Source organism: Cricetulus griseus, chromosome 5, assembly GCF_003668045.3.
Source record: "Cricetulus griseus strain 17A/GY chromosome 5, alternate assembly CriGri-PICRH-1.0, whole genome shotgun sequence".
NCBI lineage: Eukaryota > Metazoa > Chordata > Mammalia > Rodentia > Cricetidae > Cricetulus > Cricetulus griseus.
The window spans coordinates 39,996,257-40,017,501 of NC_048598.1; the positions used below are offsets into that span (position 1 = coordinate 39,996,257).

General features: G+C 43.2%; 1 protein-coding gene across 1 annotated transcript in view; it reads right to left on the bottom strand.

The window, feature by feature from the left end:
- Positions 1-20,359, bottom strand: part of Niban1 (niban apoptosis regulator 1) — a 152,364-nt gene extending 132,005 nt beyond the window's left edge. The window contains exon 1 of the mRNA XM_027417385.2: positions 20,164-20,359. Coding sequence (XP_027273186.1) covers positions 20,164-20,218 — 55 coding nt within the window. The 5' untranslated portion in view covers positions 20,219-20,359. The remainder of the gene's footprint in view (positions 1-20,163) is intronic.
- Between the last annotated feature and the right edge of the window lie 886 nt (positions 20,360-21,245).

Here is a 21,245-nt window from a genome sequence, read left to right on the forward strand (position 1 = left end):
AGTGAGGCACTACAGTGGAGAATAAGGGGGCATGGGGAAACCCATGGGAAGCAGGCTGTGGTTCTGTGTGCCTGCAATTCCAGCACTCAGGAGGCTGAGGCAGGAGGACTGTCAAGAGTTCAAGGCTGTGTTGGTCTACACAGAAAATACTAGTCCAACTATATAACAAGACCTTGTCCCAAAGAACAAAACAACTCCACCTCACTCACATGAAGAAATATTCTGGGACGAAAAGGCATTCTCCTAGATGTGACTATAGAATCTAGCACGAGATAAAAGGGAGGGGGATGGATAAAAGAAAATAAAACCCCCTTTTTAAATTGCTCTTGATTGCTACCCACTTACATCTATCTATTTTGCTATTACCCGGCTAGAAGAAAGCCATGTTAAATACTATTGGCCCACACATTTCTGTCCTCTGAAGACAAAATCCAGGGAAGATAAAGATAGCAACATCTTGGGCTTTTTATGGGGGTGGAAGGGGTGGGGTGGATACAGGGTTAGAGGTGCTTGTAAGTTTCCAATGTGGGTGCTAGAGCTGAACACAGGTCTTCTGGAAGAACAGGAAGTGTTCATAACCACTGAACCATCTCTCTCTCTCTCTCTCTCTCTCTCTCTCTCTGGGCTTAAAAACATTCAACAAAGGGAAACACATGAGACCTGTGGTGAAAGAGGATGACCTCAGGCCTCTTTTTATCAGAGAGAAGTCATGTTCCACCAGGCTGCCTGCCTGTGCCTTGGATAGCAAGGAGCTATAGTAGATTTTAAATTTAGGACTAGAAAATTTGTCAGATGAGGAAAAAGAAAAGGAAAGGCTTACCTTTTTAGGGTTCAAATTCATAGTTCTGAGTTAGAGTACCATTCTAGCAAATTTGTGGGGTAGGGGGTTTATTGGTTTGGCTTGGTTTGATTTTGGTTGGAAACCACATAATAAGAAAAGGATCTGGGTTCGAGACCAGCCTGGTCTACAAGAGCTAGTTCCAAGACAGTCTCCAAAGTCACAGAGAAACCCTGTCTTGAAACCACACCCCCCCAAAAAAAAAAGAAAGAAAAGGAGCTGAGAACCAGAGATATGAGAACCTGGATTCCAGTCCTGTGTCTGCTGTTGTGAGCAGTGCAGGCAGGGACAGCTCATTCATCCTCCCAGCTTATAATAACTGAAGATGCTCACCCTTGAGACTCTTGGCAGCACTGTGGATACTCTAGGAATCTTTATTCAAGAACAGCAGTACAAAAGAAATGACTCATGAACAATAGATGTGAGTCACAAATATAATTTTAAAAAATCTTTTCTAGTTGGGTGTTGGTGGCACACACCTTTAATCCCAGCACTAGGGAGGCAGAGGCAGACAGATCTTTGTGAGTTCAAGGCCAGCATGGTCTACAGAGTGAGTTCCAGGACAGGCTCCAAAGCTACACAGAGAAACCCTGTCTCAAAAACAACAACAAATCTTTTCTGGATTTTACCTTATTTTATGTATAGAGTATTTTTGCCTGGATATATGTGTGTGCACCATGTGTGTGCCTGATGTCCATAGAGGCCAGAAGAGGATGTCAGGTCTCTGGAACTGGAGTTACAGATGATTGTGTGCCACCCTGTAGGTGCTGGGAACCAACCCTGTGTCCTCTATAAGAGCAACAAGTGCTTTTAATCACTAAGCCACTAAACTTGACAAATTAACAAATTTAATCTTAAGGTTTCTAATAGCTGCATTAAAAAATTTTATAACTTGATTAATTACATTTTAACATACTGTGTTTGATTCAATAGTGACAACTTTGTATGACTTCAATATGCAATTCCTACTGATGACATAGTTCAAATCTTTACTTCGTTTTAATACTACAAAAAATTGGTATAGTTTGAATTTACAGCTTCAAAATTTACAGTAAACCATCAAGCTGCCATCATGCTCTAATTTCAGCCATCCAATTTCAGGTTCTCAATGCACACATGATTGGGCAGTGTAGGCTTAGAGGACTCTAACTCACCTAAAGTCACAGCAAACGTTTAGCCTATCTTCCTTGTAGGAATCTACTTAAAAGCATAAAGACTCATCATAGAAGGTCAAGGTCCACATGTTCAGGGGGACAAGCAGGGAAAAGTGACAAAAGCATAGAATGTGTCTTTGCACAGGAATTTCCAATAGTAAGACACAAGAGGATACGGCCTGGTTGTCAGAGCTGGGGCGATGGCTCAGTGGGCAAAGCGCTTGCTGCATAAACATGAGGCCCTGAGCTTGATCCTCAGCACCCACATAAAAGTCAGGCATGGTGGCTCATGCGTCAGTCCCCTGCTTTAGAGGTGGAGAAAGGAAGATGCCTGAGGATGGCTGGCTTGCCAGTGTAATGGATTAGTGAGCTCCTGGTTCAATTGGAAACCATGACTCAAAAGAATACGGTAAAGGATGAATGATGAAGACATCCAATGTCTTCTCTCTCTCTCTCTCTCTCTCTCTCTCTCTCTCTCTCTCTCTCTCTCTCTCTCTCTCTCTCTCTCAGGTTAAGTAGAAATGGTATGTCCCGCCTTCAGCCTGGCTCACAAAACTTAGCCATACAAACTTCCACTTCCCTCTTCCCTTAACTGCAAACCCATGCACAAGGTCCATCTGAAGGTTTTTGTGGCCCTCAGAATAATGGAGCCAGAAGGCAGGGGTTCTTAAACTGGGATCCAAGGAGCAAGCACCATGGACTGTGCGTAGGACTCAGGAGCTCCAGAAGTTGAATAGGGAAAGATAGCATTTTTATTTCTATTAAGCTCCAACTCTAATTCAGCATCCTGCTCAGTTATGAATAAAAGCAATGAAGCACAGTGTAATTAGCAGACCTTGTCATATGCAGAGATCACACATATTTTCACAGCATACTTTAATTCCCACGTATCCTAGAATAGCACTCGTTCAAAGTGACAGTAGTTATTAAGCCTACACAAGACCTTTGTCATTAAACAAATTAATAAGAAGCACATATCTTACCAAAGCACAGGATTTTTTATTTTTTGATTTTAGCATTTTAGTAAATTGGTTCCTTTTTTAAGTCCTGTGATAATGTTGGTTTCCTTTTGTTTGTTTGCTTTAAAATGTCATCCTGATTAAAAAATAAATAAATATAATGTCATTTAAGAAACACTTAAGAAGTCCATGTTGCATTTGTACTACTGAAAAAAATGCCTGTCCCCAAACAATGGCAGCTTCCATCCATCTGATCACATTGGATCACTGAGGGTGCTTACTTCAGCCCTGAGCCCATTCTGATTAATGAACACATGAAATGCAGCTTTGGTCCATCTAAAGGTTTTTGTGGCCCTCAGAATAATGGAGCCAGAAGGCAGGGGTTCTTAAACTGGGATCCAAGGAGCAAGCACCATGGACTGTGCGTAGGACTCAGGAACTGCCCAGTGGTTCCTACTTCAAGCACATATGTGCACTGAAAAGAAGCGAATTAGCAGGGTAATGCATGCCTGCAATCTCTTAGCACTTAGGAGCTGGAGGCAGGAAGATCAAGAGTTCAAAGTCTTACTTAACTATATAAGTAAATTTGAGGCCAGATTGGGCTACAAGAGTTGGTCTCAAAATAAAATAAAATAAAGGAGTACAGAAATGAATAATATAATATAATAAATATAATGTGCTTCTCAGATCTCCCATACCTACAATTATGCTAATCAATTTATTTTCCTATCAGTAATGGCACCTGGCCTTTGCAGAATAAATAACTGGCTTTCACATTCTGCCATATAATACCTAGCTCACACATTTGTTCTGTAGACTAATTAATGTTTGAGTGTTTAAACACAATGCCTCTGCAGAAGCAATGGCATTATAATGTGTTGGGACACTCTAGTATTGTAATTAGTACTAATTAGATTCTTTTCAACAGCTTGTTGAATTTACAAATTACTGCATGCAAGGTATTCTGCTTTACTTGTTCATTATGAAAGAATCAGACACAATAGTTTAAATAGAAACCTTTAAGTAACTGTTCGCAAGGTTCAACACCAACCACTCCCCTGAAACCAGGAAGGGCATTATAGGAAGACACCTTTGTAGGAACTGCCAAGCCGTTGCAGAGGTATGCCAGGAGCCAGCTCACGTTGGGTGGCCAGAAGTGCTTTGGACTTACTTGCCCTTCCAATCTCGAGATCAGAGATCCCATATTGTGATTGAACCTTCGTAGGAGGTACTCCTCCCCACCCTTCCCTTCCTTCTGACTTCTCTCCCTTTCTTCTTCCTTTCTCCTATTCTCTCCCCCTCACTTTCCTGAGACTCTTTCTATCCCAGCAGGCATTAATGCTGTCCCCAATGTATATACGAGAACCTGAAGGCAGGCAGTCAGTCCATAGATCAAAATTTTACAAAGAATTCAGCTTCCGACTCAACAAGTCCTCGGGAGAGTGTCATATGTGTTTTTCACATTTGACAGCTCCATTAATTAGCCACTTATGACTTGCTCTTCTAATATATTTTCCTTTATAATGAAGAAGTTGCCTCAAATCATCATATTCTTTACATTTAAAAAGGGGGGGCTGAAATGCTTCTTTTATCTGTTTGTAAATTTCACAATGTTTTACCAGCATTTGGATGAATTTTATTTCTGGATTAAGTTATTTATGACCTACCATCCCATCTATTAAAAATATTCATCTATAAAACTAGCAGCTCAGGATGTGGAGAGGTGCCTCAGTGGTTAAGAGTGCTTGCTGAGCAAATGTGAGGACCTCAGTCTGAATCCCAGCATAGGTGTCACACATACTAAGCCTGTGTCCATGTAACCCCAGGTGGCAGGGGTGCAGAGACAAGAGGATCCCTGGGCTTGTTGGTCAGTGTAGCCAAGAAAACTAAGCTCCAGGTTCAGGGAGAGACTGTGCCTCAAAGGAATAGGGTAGAGAATGACGGAGGAGGACAGCCAATATCCTTGTACTGGTGAGTTTTCACACAAATGAGAGTCACCTAGGAATCCAGGACCTCAATAGAGGAATTACTTCCATTTGATTGTCTTGGGGGCAAGTCTGTAAGATGTTTTCTTAATTGCTAATTGATTGCAGGAGGGCCCAGCCCAATATGCACAGTGCCACCACTGGGCAAGTGGTCCTGGGTTGTGTAAGAAAGCAATCTGAGCAAGCTATTGGAAAGCAAGCGAATAAACAGAGTTCTCCCATGGTTTCTGCTTCAGTTCCCACCTCCAGTCTCCTGCCTTGAGTTTCTGCCCTGACTTCCCTTAGTGATGGACTGAGACTGAGCCATGAAAACCAAATAAATCGTTTCCTCCCCGAGTTGCTTTTACTTGAGATACCACAGCAATAAAAAGCAAAATAGGACACTCCCATTGCCTTCCTGCACACCTATCCATGTACACACACACACGTGCATAAACCACCCACCACCCCCACACACACACACACACAGTACACTCCCCCGTGCATATGTACATAAACATCTAAAATTTGTTTAAATAAAAATACCAGATCACTTAGAATTGAGAAAATTCAGTAAATGTTTTAACTTCTACTCTGGAATAAGTTACAAGAATGAATTTATACAAGAGGGACTCAGATATCCAGAATAACATTAGCTATCCCATTTCTCTTCCTCTGAGACATTCACTTGCTGGGCACATAGTAGGCACTTAATAAATGTCAATTTTTACTATTGCCATTATCATGCCTCACATGGAGAGTTATTCTTAATAACTCTGACATCTCAGTTGGTTTGCACAGACAGGTCTTAGTCATGCTCCAAAATTCTTATTTACTTTGAAATTTAAACAGGACATTTCAATTCTTGTTATTCGTTTAATCCTTCTCTACCACACAGCCATTTTAAATATTTATACTCCAGATATTACACATTCGCCATTGTAGCTAATAAAAATCTATCATTATTCTAACGCTAAGCCTGTGTCTCTTTACTTGGGCAATTACTCAGACACATCATCTCACACATTCAGCATGACTTGCATAGGAAATAATTCTTTAAACAAACACATTCAATCCAAATTTGGAAAATGCTCTGGATTCTTTTGAGCAAAACGCAGAAACTGTTCCTTGCCCCATGTGAGTCCCAGAGTCAAAGGGACCTGACCACTACAAATAACAGCCTTTCAAAAGAGAATTCGTGTTTTGCCCTCATCACTGAACTAACCCCACTCTCCTGCCTAGATGAAGACCAGCCCCAGGGCTTCAACAGCTCCACCTAGGGCCCCCACAGTCCTCTGCAGAAGGACAGAGAAAGTTGCCAGCAGGCAGGTATAGCTTCATTCTCCCCAGAAGTTCCAACAGGGAACAGAAACAGAGAAGTCATGTAATCTTCCAAAATAACTGGAAGTGTGCTTTTCTAGTTTTCATTTCTCTTCTTGTGGCATTTATGTCTTCCTGTCATATGGAACATTCCTCATCAGTGCCTTAATGTCATTGTTAAATTTATCACACCTAGAAATCCCAAGTCTCTCTCTCTCTCTCTCTCTCTCTCTCTCTCTCTCTCTCTCTCTCTCATGCATCTTTTAGTTATAGACATTTTTCTGTTTCTTCAGTTTGTCTGGTGATTTTCCAATGGATGTTGACCTTTACGGATTGCACGTGTTGAAAGGGTGAATGGTTGAGCACTGTAAGGATCCGGGCATTTGACGGGGCCTGCAGTTAATAAATTATTCAGGCTGAGCTTGATTCTTTACTCTACTTTTGACCTTGCATTAGCACAGGTCCAAAGATCCAGAAAGGCCTGTGGCTCAGGGCTCGTTTCTGTCACCAAGGACTCTGTCCAGTGCTGGTGTAGTACATGGTCCTTCTTCCCTTGCCAGACGGGATCATGAACTACCTCTGTCAGCCCCAGAAATCGTCTGGCCCTATAAATCCATAAGCACCTGATCGTCTGTTCTAGAAAACAGCTTTCTATTACTTCTTTGGTAATTTGCCTCCTTTATTTTCTTTATTCTCTAGTCAAATGTTAAAATTCTTATTATTGACTCTTTTTCAACATTGTCTCCTTTACTTTTCTATCTTTGGGCATTTTGTACTGTTTTCTGAAATATTTCGACTTTATTATCCAAGAAACAATAAAATTGATATTTGATCACAGGCTTTTTTTTATTTCTAAGAGTTGTTTCTTGTTTTTAAAGTTCTTTTACTATCCATGTGTATGATGTGGGGGTGGAGGGATGGCTCACACTCATGCACATGCCCAGCCACCGTGATGTGTGTGCAGAGGTCCAAGGACAACTTTGTAGAAAGTCATTACAATTTTTTAATTATTCTCCTTTCATTCACTCATGGAGCTAACATTTATCAGTAAAGAATCAGCCAGACACTGACCTACTGGCTGCAAAGGTCACAGTGAAGCAAAGTCAAGACCCTGATTTTATGGTACTAACACTATAGTGATGCTAGGAGAGCAACAAACTATTACCAGGAACTCCCTCCCATCAAGTCTCTCCTACTTCTCACTATTCCAAACACACCAGCACACCACCCTTCTCTAGCTCCTTCAAATCCCTCCCTTTCTTCCTCTCCTATGGGAACCCAATAGGCTCTTGCCCTAGTTTTCTGGTAGCCAGCAACTATGCTCTTCTTAAACACCACATCTAATATATGCCTCTCCCCCACCTTAGCACCATCATGGACCCTGTCAGAAGCCCATTTTATTCCTTCCACGGCCATTAACAAATGGGGAATCTTATTTACCTACCTAATTGCCACTTCCTTCTTGTAACCCCACCTGATTTTGTTCAAGAATTCCCTGACCATGCTGCTCACCATGGGCTTCAGAGAAACATAAGCCAGAGCTGTTCTTGCTTGGCTGGGTTAGCCAACCACGCTAATTCCATACTCTTGCCAGTGACAACTTAGGAAGGAATGTGTGACTTGCCTCTGACCGGTGGGGCTGACAGTGAAGACAGATTTGAAGACTTTGCCATCTCCAATGAATTAATGAGTCCTGGCAACGAGCACCCATGGCTTCCTGCATTATGTAAAGAGAGGCAGCTACTCATGCCAACAGCCAGTCCTCCAGTGGAGAACCCAGCATCTGTCTGCGCTCCTGACTCAAGCACCAACTCTCAGGCTGATCTAGAGGTTGCTCCTCTCTGTTGTAGAAAATACAGAAGAATGTGTGGAATTGCCCCAGGAGCGAACTCCAGACAATGGAAAACTCCATCTGTTAAACAGATAATTGGCAAGAAAAGAAAGACTTAGGAGAAAACTTAAGCTTACAAGGAGGCATGAAAGAAGACATGCTTAAGTATATAAGACAACAGTGACTAAAACCACAAGGAAATATAAAGAAGTCATTACAAAATATGAGAATAGGTCTCTTAGTGGGACTCCTAACAATGGGAGCAGGGGCTGCCCCTAATGCGGTGGCTGGCTCTAGGGAACCCATTCCTCACAATGGATTGCCTTGCTCAGCCTTAATACAAGGGGAGGTGCTTAGTTTTACCAAAACTTGATATGCCATGCTTTGTTGATGCCCCTTTCAATCTGAACAGAAACAGAGAAGGAGTAGATTGAGGAGTTTGAGGGGGAGAGAATGGGAGAAGAGGGAGGGGAAAAAACGTGGTCAGAATGTAAAATAAATTAGTTATTAAATTTAAAAGAATCTGAGATTAGTGGCCTAGTAGACTGAGATTGGGCAGCCCTAAGTAGCCTGTGTGTATTCCCTCCTTGGATCTAGGATGACCAAGACTTCCCTAATCTTTAGAATGTAGCAGAATAATGTGATGCAGCACTTCATAGCAGAAGGGGCTAGCTATGAACAGCAGAAACATGAGGCAGCTGGCCACACTGCCTCCACAGTCACAGAGCAAAGAGATGGATGCTGATGCTCAGTTCGCCTTCTTTTAGTCATACCCACATGCAAGGTGAGTTTTCCCTCCTCAACTAAGCCTTTCTAGAAACACTCATAGACACTCAGAGATGTGTTCCCATGGCAATTCTAAATCCAGTAAGGTTGGCAATACAGGTTACCCATTGCAAGACCTAAGCCATATGTGATGGCTATTTTTGGTGCCAACTTGACTGCTATCATTGGAACTAAAACCCAAGCATCTGGGTTCACCTGTGAGGGATCTTTTTCTTAATTAAATCATTTCAAGAAGCAATTCTATTTTGGATCTTTGAGGTGGGAAGATCCACCTTGAATCTGGGCCACACCTTCTGCTGGCAGCCTATATAAAGGACAGGGAAGAAGGAAGCTTGCTCTCTCTTTGCCTGCTTGCTCTTGCTTTCACTAGAAAGTTTATTCTTTCACTGGCATTAGAGACTACTTCTTCAGGATTCTGGCATCTACTGATACATCTAGCCTCATGGACCGAACAACTACTAGATTCGTGAACCTTCCACTGGTAGACAGCCATTGTTGGACTAGCTGGACCACAGTCTGTAAGTCATTCTAATAAATCCCCTTTAGATGATAGATAGATAGATAGATAGATAGATAGATAGATAGATAGATAGATAGATAGAGTTAAAGAGATGAATGGATGGATGGATAGATAGACGATAGAGATGGAAAGATAGGGGATGGATGGATGGATGGATGGATGGATGGATGGATGGATGGATGGGCAGGCAGATGGAATCTAGAAGTTTTTTTCCTCTAGAGCACCCTAACACACCATAAGAAGTCCTAGCAGCTTCTAGAGCCTTGAGCATTCTAGCAAACCCTGGCCTACTATTTTTAAAGGCCTGGCACTCTACTGAAGAGACCACATAGAAAGGTCACCTGGAGGGAAAGAACTCCTCAGGTAAATTCAATCACCAGTTGGCATGCCCGCTAAATGAGGCCACAAGAATAACCACCAATGAAAACAACCAAACCACCAGCTTAATCCATCTGAGAAAGCAGAATTATAAGCAAATAAATATAAGTGCCAATATCTTTAAGGCAGTTTGCTGGGTGGCCATAGACAGCTGAAGACAGTGGCTGGTTTTGGAATGACAAGGGCACATGGAGGCTTTTAATGGCCACTGTGGTCTTTCCTTCAACCTGGGTGATGGCTGCAAGAATGATGTGACTTACAATGATTTGCTGAGCTATGCATCTGCATTGTGCGGTTTTCTGCATCTGTGTTTTATTTTAAAATAAAAATAGTGTTTAAGAAGGAAAGGGAAATAAATGTCCCTTGGCTTGGCAAAGAGAAATAAGCTTTTCTTCCAAAATTCCTTCAAACCTTTTGGATCCCGGGATCCTAGCAAGGACTGTTCTTTAATTCTGACCTCATTGACTGATTCCACACATCAAGCACAGAAATACAAGCTTCTCTGGGTCCTGGTCCTGGCAATTTGCAAAACAGAACTAATTGCTTTTGTCTCACTAAACCTTTTATTTTTTTACTAAGTGAGAAAAACCACGCAGTACCAAAGAAAGGGCAGTGTTGAATGCTGGCTTACATTTTTCCTATTGGCAGCAATGTGTTGTTTTCTTTTAAATGCATTTCCCAGTTTCAGAGAACAAAATCTGTATTGCATTTGTGTGAGTGCTTGACTCTCTCTCTCTCTCTCTCTCTCTCTCTCTCTCTCTCTCTCTCTCTGTGTGTGTGTGTGTGTGTGTGTGTGTGTGTGTGTGTGTGTGTGTCTATGTGTGGGTCTGTATGTGTGTGTATGTTTCTCTGTGTGTATGTGTGTCTGTGTGTGTGTACATGTGTGTGCATTACATTTTAGTTTAAAACTGTTAGAATCTTAACCTTCATGTCCTATATTTTCTAGAAAGACCTTAAAGAGACTGCAGCAGATGAACTCTGCTTTATTCCTGTCTTCCTCTCCATTCTCCTCCATTCTCCTCATTTCATTGGCCATTGCAAATCATTGTCCTATGTCCTTCACTTCATAGAGTGACAGTACCTCGCTCTACTAACAAAAAAAAGTAATCAAAGGTTCTGCTTAGGAGATTAAAATTCACCGCCATAATTCACACTGCATATTTTATAAGGCTTTCACAGTACATGTATTTTAATTAAATTATAAATTCCTGCTAAACTTGTGTTCCTTCTGTTGCATTTTCCACCTGCAAGCTCAGACACTTCCAAAGATTACAATTGAGTAAAACTACCCTCAGTTCACAGTCCTCAGCACAAATCAACTGATGGCTGGAGATGGAGCTTGGCCGCTAGAGTGCTTTCCCAGCATGCAAAGAGCTCTGGGTTCCACGCCCCAGGACCTCACAAACCTGGCCTGGAGGGAACACCTGTAGTCCCAGCACTAGGCAGGAGGATCAAGAGTTCAAGCCATCTATAGACACAGAGTTCAAAGCCAGCCTGAATTCATGAGACCCTGGCTTAATATAGAAACAACCAAATAACAAAAATTGGAATTGTCACCTTGATAGTTATGATTGCTAGAAACCCTTATTCATTTGGTCCTCTCATAATCAATGTCTACATAAAGGGACATGTTTTATAAAGACCAGGCCTTATGGATCTCTGTGAGTTCGAGGCCAGCCTGGTGTACAAAACAAGTTCCAGGGCAGTCAGAGCTACACAGAGAAATCCTGTCTTGAAAACACAAAACAAGCAAAACTTGACCCGGCCTTAAATTCACTTATTTATTTTAGTGTGTGTGAGAGTGCATGCATATGCACTTGGTGCAGCATATTTGTAGGATTCAAAAGATTGTGTTGGCTGGGTGTTGGTGGCGCACGCCTTTAATCCCAGCACTCAGGAGGCAGAGGCAGGTGGATCTCTGTGAGTTCGAGGCCAGCCTGGTCTCCAGAGCGAGTGCCAGGATAGGCTCCAAAGCTACACAAAGAAACCCTGTCTCGAAAAACCAAAAAACAAACAAATAAACTAAAAGACTGTGTGGAGCTTTCCTTCCACCACGTGGGTTCTAGGGATTGAACTGATGTTATCAAGTTTAGTAGCAGATGCCTTTACCAGCTGAGGTATCTTGCCAGCTAAAAATCAGGTCTTGAGTCTGTATGGAGTTCAAGGCTCATATTAGAATTCCTGGAGAAAAGTAAAGATTTCACTGAATCATATCAAATAAAATAAACTCTTCTCAAGTCAGGCTCTTTTCTGATTTTGAGCATTAGATTTAGGGTCTCTTTTTTGTTGTTTGGTTGTTTTGTTTTTCAAGGCAGATGACTGGAGTAGCCATGACTGTCCTGGAACTTTCTCTGTAGACCAGGCTGGACTTGAACTCAGATCTGCCTGCCTCTGCCTCCCGAGTGCTGGGATTAAAGGTGTGCAGCACCACAATGCAGCAGATTTGGGTTTCTTAAAGATTATCTTTTCATTCCCAGTGTCTTGGTTTCCACTCATAAAGACCAGTAGAAGCAAAAGGTTATTAGTAGCACTGTATGGAAATTCCCAGTCTTCTGTAATTGATGTTCCTCCAAATTCCTATTCTCTTTATCAATAGTTTGGAAAGATTTAAGGTATTTTCAGACCAGAATAAATGTATCCTGGACCCTCCCTGCTTCTTTTTGCTCTACTTCTCTATTCTTTCCTGGAAGCTGTAATTCCTCACTTTTTTAGAAAGAGGCTGTTTCAGGATGGGGAGAGAGATGGCTCAGTGGGTAAGTGTGGATACTGCACCAGGGAAGTGGTGTAGCACACCTTGAATTGCAGCACTTGGGAGGCAGAGGCAGGCCACCCTAAGGCTAATACAAATGATACACTTATTACCGTTTTCTACTGTAATCAGATCAATTTTTCTTAAAGGAACCCAACTGGCTGTGATACTTTGGGCCACAGATGACAGAAACAATTATATTAGTTCAAATAAGGCTTCTCCATGTACAATAGCAATTCCACAAATAACACTGGCTTATATAAGACACAGTTGATTTCTCTCTTATTAAGGTCCAAAGGGAGGTAGTCCCAGGCTACTGATGGAGCTTCTACTTATGTGACTCCCACAGGATCCTAGGCTGCTTTTGTCCCTTAACTCTGCTCTGTATAAACTCCTTAAGAGGATATGTCATTGTCCAAAATGGCTGATCCAGACAAGGTCACATCCAGACAGCATCAAGGACAGATCAAAATTAAAAACAAACAAAAAAACCCATCATTTGCTTCCCACTTTGACCTCTGGACCAGTTAACTTTCTTGAAAGATGTGACACTTAGATCAAATTGACCAAAAGTCAGTTGCATATCCCCATCTAGATGCAAAGGAGGCTGGGAATATCTTTATTATGAGGGTTCGTGTGAACACTTAAAAACTGTATGTCCCATTATTGAAGACAGAAGGGAGAGCACTATTAGGAGATTACTAGCAATCTTTCTCATCTCTGGTTGGTTTTTTGAGACCCAGTCTTTTTGTTGAATAGCAATTTCCTCATGACTAAAACCTTCCATCTTGGAGGGAAACTTCTTTAGACATAGATATAAAGGGAGAGTGAAACAACAAGATATTTTAGGACAGAATTTTTACAAGGAGGTAAAACAACAGGATGCTTTAGGAGGAGACAAAATGCACCATCCTTCAAGAAAGCACCTTAAGACAGAAAGCAAATCACACAAGATAGCTTTAGAAAATCCCTGAAACTGACCAGACTCACTAGGCCACCCCCCCCCACCGCCCTCACCAAGAGTGTATAAGTGGTAAAGACTGCAGAGAGTCACTCTCAGACACCAACCTGCACAGAGGACTCTGCTAGTCAAGTCCAGCAGCATGGAAGAAGCAGACTCCCTCGACTTTCTAGAAGAAACAAAGACCAGCTGAGCTGACTAGAAGAGACTCTACACCAATGGCCAACTGGAAAAGACACTTTCCAACCTGTTGAGCGGCCTACAGACTGTGAGGTGTACTCCAGGTTGCCAGATTTTGTGAGTTGTCACCTGTGCTGGAGTGGGCTTTGGTGGTGCAGCTGTCTTTGAATCATTTCTGCTCCTGTAAGTAGCCCCTCACCCATATTCCTATAAGTAATACCAGTAAAGCTTGTTGATTCACCATGTTGGATTTTGGTGGCATCCACTCTTTGGTCTGTTATCGCTTCCTTATTTGGAGTGGAGAGATGTTTGGTATTTCTGCCCAGGACGTTATAGTGTCACATAAGACTTATACAACCCAGGATGCCTTCAAATTCCCTGTGTAACTAAAAATGGCTTTGAACCTCAGTTTCTCCTGCCTCCACCTCCCCGCTGCCAAGACTGAAGAAAGCCAGTAATTTTTGCTACTCCAACTCAAAGAGGATTTTGCATCTCCCACAAGATGTAGCCAAGGCTCATTCAAGAAGGTTGTTAGCAATTTAGCAGGGTCCTGCCTCCCTGAGACTTCTTCAGCTTTGAGGTTCCAAGTACAATGAAGTTTAAAGGGGAGAGCATTCTCCTTGTCTCCCTTTGATTTTATGTTTATTCCAGTTTTAGTTTTTTACCTTGTTTTTTATTAATTTTGAAATAGGGTCTTCCTGTGTACCCCTGGCTGGCCCAAAACCGTGTAGCTCAAGCTGGCACATGACCATCACCCTGTCTTTGTCTCTCTAGTACAAGGATTATAATAATTTGGCCCAGCCTTCTCTTCCTTTGTATGTATGTATATCATGCATGCTCATGTATGCATGTATGTGTGTGTGTGTACATTACATATGTGTGCCTCTGTGCATGGAGGCCTGGGGTCAATGTTGGGTGTTATTCTCCAATTACTTTGAACCTTACTTTTTTGAGACAGTGTCTCTCACTGAACTTGGAGCTCACAGATTCAGCTAGACTGGCCAACAAGCCCCTCAGGAATTCTTCTGGCTCCACCTGAGTAACAGGTGTGAGCCCCAGCACCCAGCTTTTTACATGGATGATACAGATCAAGGTCAGGTCCTCCTGGTTGAACCCTGTGATAGAATATTATTTTCAGGTGTGTGACTTTGTTTATGTTGCATTTGTTTAACTCAGTGAAAGCTGTGGTTCTTTGCTTGTCTAAAACACCTGGTGGTCCTAATAAAGAGCTGAACAGCCAATAGCGAGTCAGGAGCAAGGATAGATGAGGTTGGCAGGCAGAGAAAATAAATAGAAGGAAGAGGAGAAGGAACAAGAGGAGAGGGGAACACACCAGGGGTCAGACACCTAGACAGCCGAGTAAGAAGGAAAGTAAGATATACACAATTAAGATAAAAGCCCAGAGGGAAAATGTAGACAGGCTAATTTTAAGTTAAGAAAAGCTGGCTAGAAACAAGCCAAGCTAAGGCTGGGAATTCATAAGTAAGAATAAGCTTCCGTGTGATTCATTGGGGAGCTGGGTGGCAGGTCCCCCAAAAGAGAAAAAACAATCTTACTACAGAATCCTGAGAAGAAACTCTCCTGGAAGCCAGTAGCATCCCCTAGAGCTTCACTCTATCATAATCTCCCTCTTATATAATCACTGGCGAGGAGAACCCACCACTGTGATGGGCACAGAACAATCCCACCCAGTCTTTAGGGTCCATAATTGAACTAGTCTCTCAAAAACAGTACACCTAGAAACTTAAATCTAGTAAACAAATGAAGGATTCTTTTAGGAAGTGGAATGGGGAAGGGATGTTGGGTTGGCCTCCGACAGTGACTGTCATAATCTGCATCTGAATTGTCTCAATGAAGATACTGTCATTATTAATCAGAAAATTGGAGTCTGAGGCTACACTGCCATAATTATCAAGATAAATCAGATCCATTCAGACGTCCATCTCTCACCAACAACTGAAATGAACAAATGTGTGCAGAGGTCCTGAACATGAAGCTTGGGGCAAACCTCAAACAGGAGCCACTCACCCTTCCTCTGCCCATGGGAACTTCACTCCAGCCCTATTATTTGCTTCAATTTAAGACATGACTCGTTGGTTAAGAGTACACTGCTCATGCAGAGGACCTGGGCTCAGTTCCCAACTACCCCTAAGTCCATTTCTAGTGGGGAGCTACTGTGCTCTTCCAGCTTCCGGGGGCACCCACACAAATATGGTACACACAAACCCATAAAGGCCCTCAGACATATACATAAATCTTTAAAAATGAACTCACTAAAGGCATCAACTCATTGATGACTATTTCAAAGAAGTCACTGAGCCCTTCTCAGGCTGCCACTGACTGTGTAACAGTGAGCTCAGGAAGATCTCTCTCTCTCTCTCTCTCTCTCTCTCTCTCTCTCTCTCTCTCTCTCCCTCCCTCCCTCTCCCCCTCCCTCTCTCCCTCCCTCCCTCCTTCCCTCCCTCCCTCTCCTGATTCAGCTGAAACTGACTTTGAACTTGTAATGCTCCTGCCTTCACCTCTTGAGTGCTAGCGTTACACATGTACATCACTGCACCCAACTGAAGAACAGTTTCCTTGAGCACACACTTAACTATTTCCTCCACTCAGGTCATGAGGTTGGTGGCAGGCAGCTTTAAGCACTGAAGCCATCTTTCAGGCTCTAAGTAGGTCAGGAACAGTTTCTTTAACTACTTACTGGTAGCAGGCCCACATGCATCCACCAAATTTATGCTACGCCATTTCTTCCAGGACTTTTACAGTCCTCTAAGGACGCCTTACATGGAGGAACTCAGATTTGTCTTCTTTTTCATTCTTTAAAAATTCAATAGCATTTTCAGTTTTCTACGTTTGTTTATTCTTTATAGAGGTGGGAGCGTATAATGTCACAGCAGAGTGTGAAGGCTAAATTCTTTGGGAGTGGTCTCTCTCCTTCCACCATGTGAATCCTGGGAATTGAACTCAGGTCACCAGGTTTAGCAAGAGGCATGTTTACCTGCTAAGCCATTTTGCCAGGCCTTCTTTTAAGTTTTGTATTACATTTATTTGTTTGTGGAGGGGAGCATGTATACCACAGTGTAGAAGTCAGTTCTCTCCTTCTTCAAGTGGATTCTTTTCTTTCTTTTCCTTTTGGTTTTTCAAGACAGCATTTCTCTATGTAGCTCTGCCTATCCTGGAACTTGCTCTGTAGACCAGGCTAGCCTCAAACCCAGATTATAAGGATCTAACTCAAGGCCTCAAGCAAGTACCTCTACCCACTGAGTTATGGCATCAAAAAAAGGAAATGAAGTTATTATTTCAACAAGAAAATACATGATACATGTGTTTTCTCTTTCATCTAAAGTTTTATTTTAACAATGCATATATATACATATCACAAAAAAGGCTAACAAGATGTCTCAGTGGGTAAAGCCATATCCATGCAAGCCTAGTGACCTGAGTTCAAACATCTGAAACCCATGTAAAAGTAAAAGGAGAGAGTCAGCTCCACACAGTTGCCCTCTGACCTCGGCAGGCAAGCAGTGGCACACTCATACTCACACATCATACACACAATAATAATAAATAATTTTAATGACATAAAAAAGAACATCTTAGGGCTGACAACTGATGCCTAGACTGAATGAGCTTCATCCCTGATTAAAGGAAGATACAATTGTTCTATACAGATAGTAAAACAATCACTAAAGGCTACCAGGTAGTATCATGACTACAAGTCAGTCTCTACACTACTTATTAATAAAAATGTCTCATGGGAAGTTATTAGAAGCCCTCTAAGATATCCTGAAATCTATCCTTTAGGGAACATGAAGGTGTTGATAATCTTCAAAACTGCTCCCTTTAGGCAGAGGCAGTCAGATCTCTGTGAGTTCAAGGCCAGCCTGGTCTGTCTCGAAAATAAACAAACAAACAAACAGACAAACAAAAAACCCTGCCCCCTTTAGGAATGAAGTAATTCCTTGACACACCTGGCATCACTTTACCTGACTGACTGAATTCTAAGACATGAAGGCTTTTCAAAACATCCACCAGGAAGTTTTGAGGCACACAGACTGAATGGCACTTGCTAAGTAAGGACAGATAGTGCTATAGAGTGTTGGATTCTAGAACTCCAGCTGCTTCAAACCGATACAAACTTAGTCACACTTAAGATTTACAGACTAGTTCTTTACTGCCCTGGCAAAGTACACCAAGGTTCAAACAAAGTCATTGCCTCAGCAACAGAAGCTTTCAAATCTGTTTCACTGCGGCCACTTTATAAGGGACAGGTCATAAAACTGTATTTAAAGTTGACCTTCAACCCTCCAATTGTTTTACTTACAATTAAATCAAAACTTGAAGATATTTATGGGCTAAAGGATGGACAGAGGGATAAATGTAGGGTTATGGTTTTCTTCAGGGACCTGAAGCCTTGAAACTGCCAAGAAAGCAGAGCCCCGTGATCTTCATTTGCTCATGCAGAAACAATTCCCAACACCAAGGATTTTTTCCAAGGCTCTTTTTCCTTCTGGAGCGATCAGTGCTGTCATGTGACACACAGACTCTTTATCCCTGGAGGTATTTTTAACTCTTTCCTTCCCTCTCCAGTACACACACACACCATGGAAGCCTTCTTCCAAAGCCCCTTCCGAAGAGAGAACACTGACTAGGGAGTGTAGTGACTACAGTTTTAGTCACTTAAATATGTTCATGGCATGTGCGTTACATATTGATTGTCATAAAGAGGGCAACACTTTTTCTTATTTGAGTGCATCGCTTGCACCAATCACAACAAAGGTCCTGACCTTGAAGCTGTAAACAAGCTAATCTCCAACCTTGCCAGGGGTCCCGGATAATCTGTAGATGGCTATGCATTCACTTTAACTATGCAGTGAAACATCTTATGAACTCCATAAGCAGTTTTGCTCACAGGTGACTGCAAGCCCCTTGCTAGTGTTCTGTGACATCTCTGAGCCCAATACTGGGGAGAACAGCAAACAGCAGAATTCTAAGAGTAAGGAGGGTTTAGTCTTTGGCTAAGTAAAACATCTATCGTTTCTCTCTTCCATAGAGGGACAAGTGACTACATTTTATTCTCTGACATTGTCAGTTGCTGGTGATTCTCTGCATTGCAGTACAGAAACAAGAATCTGGAAAATTAATTATAGCCTCTGCCCTTCGTGTGCCTTCATATGGTATCCTTTAAAAATATTTTTTGAAATGTCGTAACTGAGAATAAATATGAATAAAGAAATGAACAAGTGCTTTTTATTAAGGCATAACCTCAAGGTCCAGAAAAGCGTCATCAAGAAAAACTTCACTATTTCTTTTAAAGAGTTACAGTAAAACTTGGAGCAGAAGCTGGGCGGTAGTGGCGCACGCCTTTGATCCCAGCACTCTCGAGGCAGAGTCAGGTGGATTTCTGTGAGTTCGAGGCCAGCCTGATATACAGAGCAAGTTATACAGGACAAGTTATACAGCAAGATATACAGGACAGGCTACAAAGCAATACAGAGAAACCCTGTCTCAAAAAAAAACAACAAAAAACAAAAACAAAAACTTGGAGCAAAATACATGTTTTTAAAGGTACTTGGGAAGCCAGGAGAGGGACTCCCTAAATTCACAAGCTAGCTAGGGTATCAGTGGCAGAGGGTAAGATTGGGGTGGGTGGGGTAGGAGCCAAATACACCGAAAGAAAGATAAAGAGTCAAGACTTCCTGCAGTTTTTGTTCTTTCCTGCAGTTTGGTTTTGGTTTCTTCTGCCTGTCTGCCTGTCTGTCTTTACTGAGTCACTACTCCATATCTCAAGATCTCCTAAAAAGACCGTTTCTCCCCATTTACAATCTTAACAACGGTTTCAAAACACTCCAAGCTTCCTCTTTTTGTTTTTCTCCCTCTCTGGGGAAGGAAGGGAACCATCCAACCTGAAAAGGTAAAGACTTCATCTTTTCTGTTTCTGATGAAATCGCCCTGCAATTGGCGTGAAGTTCGGGGGAGGTGTGGCCTGCGCTGCACTTTACAAAACTGAGCCAGTATGACCCACAGGGAAATTCTCCTCGATAGGCCAGGAATCCCCCCCAAGGAAATCTCTAGACTCAAGGGGATATCCCCAGAAGCCTCTGCGGCCACATTTAGAAACCACTCAGAGCCGAGTACAATCAAGAGATGTTTCCCCATCAGGAAAAGAACAGATCCTGAGGAGCGAGGGGCGAGGGGTGAGGGGCGCGCGCGTTGGGGGTGGAGAGTGTGGGAATGGGGGACGACAGAGTCCTCCCCAGCCGTCCGGAGAGTACCTGCCTGTCCCGTGCGTCCTGGGCGTCCCATCCCATCCCATCCCATCCCGAGTCCTCTGCACACCCGAGTCGCGCGCGCGTACTTGAAACAGGACACCGGCTCCGGGAGGCCAGTGCGTGTCACCAGCTAGCCCTCACTCCCTCGGGGGAACCGGTGCGCAGGTGACCAGGTTAACCCTGGCTCTGCGCTGTCCCGAAGGTGACTAGGCTAGCCCCGGCTCTGTGCCGCCCTGCAGCCCCGGCGCTCGTACCTCGGATGTAGGCGCACTTGCCCTCGTCCAGCTGGCTGGAGGCCGAGCCGCCCATGGCCGCGGTGCCGTACCCGGGACAGAGGATTGACACCGACTGCGTCTGCTGCTTGCTGCTGAAGGTGGATGCGACAGGGAACTGGCTCTATAATTAAAGGGCCAACTTCCTCGAGAGGCGTCGCCGGCGCCGGCGCCTCCTCCAGGCCCGCGCCCTCGGAAGATGTGTGGGCTGGCCCGGGGGCTGTCTTCCCGCCCTCGCTGCGCTGTTGAGCCCCGGGGGCTGTCCAAGGAGCTCCAGGGACTGTAAAAGGACTTCCCTCCTTGTCTTGGCTGACTTTTCACCAGTTTGGGGACAGCCCAGACACATCGTGGAGGGAGTAGCAGAGTGGATCACTTCCAGGTGACTATAAACGTCTGCCAGCTGGAGGCTTCATTACCCTTATCCCACGAGATGGATGTCAAGAGTCCATTTGCCTTCCTGTTCTCCTGCCCAGAGTCTGTTTTCAAATCCTCCAGGGAATTCCTTTGCCCGGATGTATGGGAACCTTGGAGAACCATACCTTCCTGCGACCAAGAAGGAGGCGGGGGGATGAAGGGAAAGCAATGGAAAATCCTAGAAAACACCAAGTGGGTCCCGTACACTCTAAGGTCTGCCTAAGACTTAAGGAAATCTGTCCTTGACAGTCTTGTCTTGGGAAATCGCTGATAGGAAATGCCATTGGCCCTTTCCTCATAATGTAGCAGCCTGGGCAGAGGGGTCACCCTGATTTCTTTCTGTTCTTAGTGGTCGGATTTTTAGCAAGTCCTACCAACTTGAGAAGGCCTGAAGAGAACTTTAAGGGTCTCCATGCCTGCCTCTCCAGAACTTTAACACAAGTATTTATCACAACTCACATACCCAGTCTCTCACACCATGCATACATCCTGTCTAATTTCAAAATATGTCCAATGTCCTGAGAATTTCTACTTCTTCCACTGCCCTCATTTTGCCAAGGAGAACCACTTGCGTTACTGTCTGGGTGCCTCATTTTATTCAACTCTTAAATGCTAATATCTCTGGCTAGCAAGCAGAGTGCTGGCCTGGC